Consider the following 8,511-nt stretch of genomic DNA (forward strand, 5'->3'; position numbering starts at 1 on the left):
AATTTTAATTTTTTTAAAAATTTTACAACGCAAGTAATTGCGTCTTTAATTTTGTGTCTTCAAAAATATATTTCTTGTAGTGTAATTAATTGTCAATTATAATGTTATTTTTATCAATTTTCCGAGCACGGTATATGTGCTCGGCAAATTTCGACCACCACAAATGTGCTCGCCATATAGTGCTTGGCAAATTCCGACCACCTCTAGCGTGCTCGCATTTAAAAAAACTTTTGTACTTAGTAATATTTTCAATCATGACTAGCATTATATATTTTAATAATTAATTGTGTAAAATTGAGAATTTATAAAATTTTACGTTAGCTTTATTTGGACCATATAAAATAGTGCTAGTAACTGACTAATGAATTGCAAATTATAATGTCATTTTTCTCAATTGTCCAAGAACATATAAAATTTTACGTTAGCTTTATTCCGAGGACTAGTATGGTGCTCGCCTGTATTGGTGAAAAATATTCACAAGGCCGAGCACTTTCGTTGCACCATAGGTCCCTAAGTTAATTGCCAAGCCGAGCACGTTGACCGTGCTCGTAATTGCTCGCAGCTAAGCCACTAGTTTTTGACATTGTCGAGCACCATTTGATGTGCTCGGTATTTTGGCGAGCACAAGTGAAGGTGCTCGATATTTCCCGAGCACATTTTTCTGTGCTCGGTCTTTTTGGTCGGGAAACAGTGATTTTTTTGTACTGAGTAGCTCTCGGACTAGCGACTAGTCCGCGAGCTAGCCGCAACTTATTGTGGATGCTCTTATTAACATCATTTATTGTGGATACTCTTATTAACATCATTTATTGATACGATCGGAAATAGGAAGTCTAACCAAGCGCAATACATGTTTGCTTAAATTAGTTCAAGAGTGGTGGGACCCGCACAACAAACCTATGTGGGCCCCTTTGCACAGCTCACTCTTACCTGAATTCTTACCTGAATTCCATACTAAACCAAAATAGATTTCATTTATTATACATTTATATCTTTTACATTTGGTCTACTTTTTTTTATTAAAAGACAAAAAAATGGTGTCACAAGTCGAAAACCGCGTATGCATTATATTATCGACGCGTTCGTATCTGTTCAATTTATATTTACTATTTTTAAATAGTTTTTCTTGAATTCAATTCACTTGAACATGATTATAAAATGTACTCAGCGAACTACTGTACAAAATTAAAATTTGACAATAAAATTCCATCAATTTTAGGATGCTTTCCAGTAATAACACGACTCCAAAACAATAAATACTACTCCCTCCGTTCCGCGATAGTTGAGTCATTTCATTTTCAACACTCGTTTTAAAAAAAATGATAATAAATATTTAAAGTAGAGATATAGTAAAGTAAGTGATAGAATAAGGTAGCTAAGAGTCTTATCTACGTTATTCTATCTATTATTTTACTTTTTCTCCGCTTTAACTATTTATTATAATTTTTCTAAAATGAGTATACAAAATGAAATGACTCAACTATCGCGGAACGGAGGGAGTACCACATCTATTCACGAAAAATATGGCACATTTACTATTTTTAGTTGTCCATGAAATATAAGGCACATTCAAAAAATGAAAGTTTTCAACAACTTTTTTTTTTAATTTTTTTCTCTGACTTATTTTTCGTGGACGGATTGAATATCAATTTGAGTAGATAAATATTTAAAATCAAATAAAATACATACACGTTATATTTAATGAGAATCCAGATACTAAACTCGCAGCTAGATCGATAGAGACGGGTAGCACACACATAAATTTAAATGTTTAGATTACCAAATCTATAATACAGAATTACATAAATTTCCTGTGAAGCATTCAATTTTCAAAATAAAGATTATTGTCTAAACATTGTCTTAATCTAATCCCAATATAAATCATTCTTCTTCCTTTCTCTCCAGCTTTTTGTGATCATATTTTCGTCTCCACATTCAACTGCACCACCTGCAATCTGATTTACTTTTTGAGCTGTTTATAGAGGTGCTGTTGTGATTGAAATAGAAATTAGGGATATTGATGTAGCTCAATTTGATTGTTCCAGAAAATTTGGTGGCTAGGGTTTTCCATCTATCATCTATGAAGAACAGCAATAAGCTTGTGCTGTTGTGGGCTCTGTGTTTCGTAATTGATGTAGTTTCCGCAGCTGATTACTCAGCGACGGATAAGATCTTCTTGAACTGCGGAGGGCCTCCTGATTCCTCTGACACCGATGGCCGGAAATGGACGTCGGATATTGGGTCGAAGTTTGCCCTTTCGAGCACCAAGTCTTCGACTGCACCCGCATCTGTGCAGAAACCGTCAGTACCGGAGGTTCCTTACATGACTGCTCGGATTTTTCAATCCGAGTTCACCTACAGTTTCCCGGTGGAGTCCGGTCGCAAGTTCCTGCGCTTGCATTTCTATCCTGCGTCGTATAATGGTCTAAATGCTTCAGATGCTGTCTTCTCGGTAACTTCTGGAGAATTTACCTTGATAAGGAACTTTAGTGCTGCTCTGACCACGGAGGCGCTGAACTATGACTATTTGATGAAGGAGTTCTCCGTGAATGTCCCGGATCAAGTGTTGAATGTTACATTCACCCCATCCCCGAATGCATCCAACTCGTATGCATTCATCAATGGGATTGAGGTCGTTTCACATCCGGATATTTACACCACGGATGGGACTGAACCTGTCGTTGGTCAGTCCACTGGCTTCATTATCGACCACAGCACAGCGCTGGAGAATGTATATCGGCTGAATGTAGGCGGAAATGACATTTCCTCATCTGGTGATACTGGTCTGTTCAGATCATGGCGTGATGATTCAGTTTATATATTTGGTGCTGCGAATGGGGTTACAGAGGTTCCTGATAACACGACGATTGCATACCCTCCCGGGAGCCCAACCTACATTGCCCCTCTTGATGTATACAGCACCCTGAGATCAATGGGTCCAAATGCAACCATCAACCAGAATTACAACCTAACTTGGCTCTTTGATATCGATTCCGGCTTCTCTTACCTAGTTAGGCTCCATTTCTGCGAAGTTACAGATGTCATAACAAAGCCAAATCAAAGAATGTTCAGTATCTACCTCAATAATCAGACTGCAGAGGAGCAGGCAGATGTGATTGTTTGGGCAGGTGGTAAAGGAATCCCTGTACACAAGGACTATATTGTCTTTGTCCCTAATGGGCCTCCCCGCCAGGATCTTCGGCTTGCATTGCATCCTTACACTCCACTGAAGCCTCAGTACTACGATGCCATCTTGAATGGAGTTGAAATATTTAAGGTAAATGATTCAACTGGTAATCTTGCTGGTGTCAATCCACTACCTCTTCCACAGATACCAGATGAGTTATTGGATAACAATTCCTCTGGAGGTAAAGATAACAAAGGTATTATTGGAGGAGTGGTTGGTGGAGGAATTGCCGCACTTCTTGTTCTTGGCCTGATTTTATGTGTGGTTGTCCAACGCCAGAGGCAGAAGAAGGATTCTAGCACTAGTGATGGCTGGCTTCCATTGTCCTTGTATGGGAATTATGCCAAGACAAACACCACAGGCAGTTATGCCTCCTCCCTGCCATCGAATCTTTGCCGCCACTTTTCAGTTGCTGAGATCAAGTCTGCTACTAACAACTTTGACGAGGCTCTTCTTCTTGGAGTAGGAGGGTTTGGAAAGGTTTATCGTGGGGAGATTGATAGTGGCACGAAGGTGGCAATTAAGCGTGGGAACCCGCTCTCCGAACAAGGTATTCATGAATTCCAAACTGAGATCGAAATGCTCTCAAAGCTTCGCCACCGTCACCTGGTTTCACTCATTGGGTATTGTGAAGAGAACTGTGAAATGATCCTTGTATATGATTACATGGCACATGGAACTCTCCGTGAGCATCTATACAAGACTCAGAAGCCCCCCTTGCCGTGGAAACAGAGGCTTGAGATTTGCATAGGTGCTGCTCGTGGCTTGCACTATTTGCACACTGGCGCCAAGCATACAATCATTCACCGTGATGTCAAGACAACTAACATCCTCTTGGATGAGAAATGGGTGGCTAAGGTGTCTGACTTCGGTCTGTCAAAAACTGGCCTATCGCTGAACCATACTCATGTCAGTACCGTGGTTAAGGGAAGCTTCGGCTATCTGGATCCTGAGTACTTCAGGCGCCAACAACTGACCGAAAAATCTGATGTTTACTCTTATGGAGTCGTTCTGTTTGAGATCATATGCGCTCGGCCAGCTCTAAACCCTGCACTCCCGAAAGAACAAGTCAGCTTGGCCGAGTGGGCTCAGCATTGCTACAAGAAAGGCATCATCGACCAGATAATGGATCCCTACCTAAAGGGAAAGATAGCTCCAGAATGCTTCAAGAAATTTGGTGAGACAGCAGTCAAGTGTGTGTCGGACGTTGGAACAGACCGGCCATCCATGGGGGATGTCCTGTGGAACCTTGAATTAGCGCTGCAGCTGCAGGTGAGTGCAGAGGAAAGCGGGAAGGGTCTTGGTGAGATAGATGTTGAGTCATACGACGTGAAGAAGGACCCTGATTCATCCTCGGGTTCTGATGGAAACATCACCGATTCAAAGAGCAGTGGATTGTCAGTGAGCATTGGTGGCCGAAGCCTTGCTAGTGAAGACTCGGATGGCCTAACTCCGAGTGCTGTATTTTCTCAGATAATGAATCCGAAAGGGAGGTGATGATATGAGCAATGAATTGTTTACTCCTATCAACTTCGGGAAGAGGTTTTCTTCATTTGTAATTTTTTTGGCTTGTATTATTATTTTCTTTTACAAAAAAAACATTACTACTCTTGTTTAAGCTCTAATCATTTTACTGCCGTATCCATACTGAAAGTAAACCGTGACTTGTTCCTTTGTATATTTGGCTAAGATAAAGATTGAAATTTTGGGATCTTGGGACTCACTATCCCCGTCTTTTTCACAATAACCGTGCTCTTAGCTAAGAGTACGGTTGTGGGCCCGTCCTATTTTTATTCATTTTTTATTTCGTGTTCTTAGCTAAGGCACAACACCTTTAATCGTGCTCTTAGTAAGGCATGTTTTTTCGCTATTCATGGGTCTCACTATTCTATTATTCAATTTAAATACTTCAATTACTAAAAACATTTTCGTAATATTTTAATACATTAAAAATACCTAAAATACTATTACAAATTCCTAAAAAATAAAAATAAAGTAAATAATAAAAATCCTACAAATTTAAAAGGGATATTGACATCTAATATCATGAAATTTTCAAAAAGTTGGGTTTTTCCCATGAACTTTAAAATTGACAAATAATATCACGAACTTTACCCCGGGTTTATTTTTTCCCATGAATGAAAAAATTCATGTTATTTTAATAGACCGAAGAACAATTTTGGAGGGTGTGCTTCAAGAAAAACTATCTTCAAAGATTGAAAAACTTGAAGCTCTCGAAATTGTTGTCGAGAAATTACAAAAAAAATCCGTATCATAATATTATTTGTAGGAATTATTTCACTGTTGGAAAAAAACAAACCTGGGGTAAAGTTCGTGACATTATTTGCCAATTTTAAAGTTCATGGGAAAAGCCCAACTTTTTGAAAGTTTCATGATATTGGATGCTAATATCCCAATTTAAAATTGTATAATTAAAATCCTAAAATTAAAAAAACTTACTACTCGTGGCTGAATTTTGCCCAAAGGTGTATGACTAGATCTTGTTGTAGTTGGATCTGGGCTTTGGTGTGTAGCGCATTATTATTCTTTGTCTATCCTCTCGCGCGGTTTGCAGTATTGTTGATAATAAGATTGTTCTTCTTGCTCCGCTTCCGCAATTCAATAGGTCTAGATCATTTGGATCCATTTGGTGAATTGTATGAAGAAATATGAGAGAAGTGGAGATAGTTTGATGTAAAAAATGGGTGATGAATGAGGCTATTTATAGATGATTTGGATGAATTGGGGATAAAAAAAAGTGGAATTTTTTTCAGATTTTTTACGAATTAAAAAAAATATTTTAACAAATTAAAATAACATCCAAACACGCTCTGGGCAATCGGGCGTCACAACCCACACATAGCGCGCCATGTGTCTTGCGTGTGTCCCGCCCACCCAACGAGCGGAGCTCTTGGCAGAGAGCACGTCTGTGCCGACAGCACTAGCAAAACCGTGAGCAGGCACGCTGCCTGCCGATGGCATGAACGTGCCTTTCTACAAGGCACCCGTTGGGAATGCTCTTAGACCTATTACACCGAGACGCGACCAAATTGTTTAAACCAATTACAAATGGGGGCATTTACAATTGTAGCCAAAGCATAAAAGCATACATCTAGACTATTTAGATCGAATAAATATTAGACTTTTTAGGAAAAAATACACTCTTATATCTTTTAATAACGTATCACACACATACATGCACAAAACATTGCCACTCTTGGATTTACAAATTTATACGTCCTTAATCAGAAGGAAAAGAGAAGATCTGCCGATTTCTTGAGCTTGATGGAATGATCCGAGCCAAAGAAACTATGTTTGACATGGTGGGGCGACTGAATCTAGTACGGCAATCAACTTCTTCTCTAGTTCTGGCTTATTTGCGCCCACAAGTTTGTCGATTTGTTGACCGTCTTTAAGGAAGAAGAAGGTCGGAGTTGCCTTTATATCCCATGATGTGCTAAATTCCTGAAGCAAACAACAACAAAACTCATGGATCAGAGCTATTGTATAACTTGTCATTTTTGGTCATGTAAGAGCATAAACTTACCGTAAGTTCATCTACATCGACTGTGAGGCACATAACCGAGGGGTGTTTCTTAGACAGCTCAACATAGAAAGGTGCAATTACTCTACAAGGGCCACACCATACAGCACTAAAATTGGCTACTACCTGTCGTATGATTAAACCTTGTTACGAATGCAAAACACTGAAAATGCTCCAACCTTTCCATCACAGCACATTGATTGAACTTGAAGTCAATAATGGTTAAACCACAGATACTAAAACTAATCACATTTACATGCCTCTGTTTTCCCACATTAGAAAGCAGAGGTTGAAGGGAAGGACATTACAGTCATCCCCATGTACAAATCTTTAGCCACACAGGAGTTACACAAGGGATTAAAAAACATGACAAAGAAAGTACTCCCTCCGTCAAGATGTCCACTTTCTATATTTGGAAATAAATCTCTCCCTCCTTCCTCCTCGTTAAAATATTCAACTATCTTTTTATCCCAACTTACTCCACCTAACAACTCCTAAAATCCCGTGCTATTTCACTGATAACTCCCTTACACAACACCATTAGCTAACTGTATCCTTATCCTCCTTTCTCTAACCCAAACATGCCGCTATGAGGAAGATAAGATAGAAGTTGAATACAACAAAAAGTGTACTATAGCAATCAATGATAAGATCAAGCCAAAAAAAAGAAAAAAAGAAAAATTAAGGGATGAAGTTGTTTAGAGAATAAAAGTTCAATGTATGGAGTGAAGCCTTTTACTTCAAAACAATTGAAAGATAAAGTACTAAATCTTCCAATAATGAAATGTATGTAGATATAAATCGATTATGTTAATTGAGACTTGAAAGATTCACAAAGGGCAGTCTAATTTAGGAAAAAATAATGAAAACAGATTGGGAAGCAAGAAGCAGTTACTGACAAGCTTTCCATCTCTCTTTGCTTCATCAAGCTTTTGTTCCCAAGTTTCCTTGGTTGTGATGAGATGCACATTTCCACCAGTAAAATCAACTTTGTGATCAGACTCATCCATATCATTATGCGCCTACATGATTTGTTGAACTTATGATCAAGATTACATTTTTAAATATATGAAAAATTAGCAAGAATAGTGCATACCTTAGTAAAGCAATTCCCCATAATTGGAAGTTGTAATCTAACAAAGAAATTGGTGTAACTAAAACAAAGAGGTTGTTGGTTAAGAATCAGCGCAATTGAAAAGTGAGGAGATGAAGAATCGTAAACCTTGACTGGGTAGAGAGGGAAGAAAAAGAAGATTCCAGTTCCGACGGCGCCACCGATGTGGAATTAGACAGAGATTGAGAGACAAATCACCCTAATCCCTAATCCCCAATCGCTGTCTAATTCCTGTTCCTCTTTTCTGATTAGCACCTTTTTGCTAGGCTGGACCCAAATGTATAAGGAATTATTGAATGGCGTAGTACTCACACCTGAAATGACACGAGAATTAATGGGCAAGGGCAAGGATAAGGAGAGTTATAGTTAAAATAATAGTATGTGGAATCACATTATCTTTTTGTTTATTGAATTATAATGATGAGCTAGTATAATTTGTAAATAAATTAATGAATATGAGTAATGAGTTGATGACAACTTTTTATAAATGGAAATATTCATATTTTTATAGGATAAATAAAAATAGAAAGTATACATATTTTATGAGACCGGGGAGTATTAGATTTAGATGCGCCTTCACCAATTACATGGAATATTTACCATTAGATTATGAATTATTTACCATTGGATTAAGATTGGGCTTTCCAATTACATGAACTATTTACC

At 38.2% G+C, this 8,511-nt stretch overlaps 2 protein-coding genes across 3 annotated transcripts; one reads left to right on the forward strand and one right to left on the reverse strand.

Annotated features, from left to right (window-relative positions):
- The first annotated feature begins 1,786 nt into the window (after nucleotides 1–1,786).
- Nucleotides 1,787–4,865, forward strand: LOC121795658 (receptor-like protein kinase FERONIA). Its single transcript, XM_042194207.1, has 2 exons — nucleotides 1,787–4,782; nucleotides 4,813–4,865. The coding sequence occupies exon 1, from the start codon at nucleotides 2,081–2,083 to the stop codon at nucleotides 4,682–4,684; it is 2,604 nt and encodes an 867-aa protein (XP_042050141.1). The 5' UTR covers nucleotides 1,787–2,080; the 3' UTR covers nucleotides 4,685–4,782; nucleotides 4,813–4,865.
- A 1,465-nt stretch (nucleotides 4,866–6,330) lies between these two features.
- LOC121797336 (thioredoxin H9-like) lies at nucleotides 6,331–8,173 on the reverse strand. Of its 2 annotated transcripts, none has more exons than XM_042196093.1 (5): nucleotides 7,954–8,173; nucleotides 7,828–7,864; nucleotides 7,631–7,753; nucleotides 6,735–6,857; nucleotides 6,331–6,652 (listed from the first exon to the last, which is right to left on the reverse strand). In XM_042196093.1, the coding sequence occupies exons 2-5, from the start codon at nucleotides 7,846–7,848 to the stop codon at nucleotides 6,497–6,499; spliced, it is 423 nt and encodes a 140-aa protein (XP_042052027.1). In that variant the 5' UTR covers nucleotides 7,849–7,864; nucleotides 7,954–8,173; the 3' UTR covers nucleotides 6,331–6,496. The 2 variants fall into 2 exon arrangements, with proteins under 2 accessions (XP_042052027.1, XP_042052026.1); XM_042196092.1 differs by having other exon boundaries at nucleotides 7,828–7,885.
- Between the last annotated feature and the right edge of the window lie 338 nt (nucleotides 8,174–8,511).

This window comes from Salvia splendens, chromosome 3 (assembly GCF_004379255.2).
Source record: "Salvia splendens isolate huo1 chromosome 3, SspV2, whole genome shotgun sequence".
Taxonomy (NCBI): domain Eukaryota; kingdom Viridiplantae; phylum Streptophyta; class Magnoliopsida; order Lamiales; family Lamiaceae; genus Salvia; species Salvia splendens.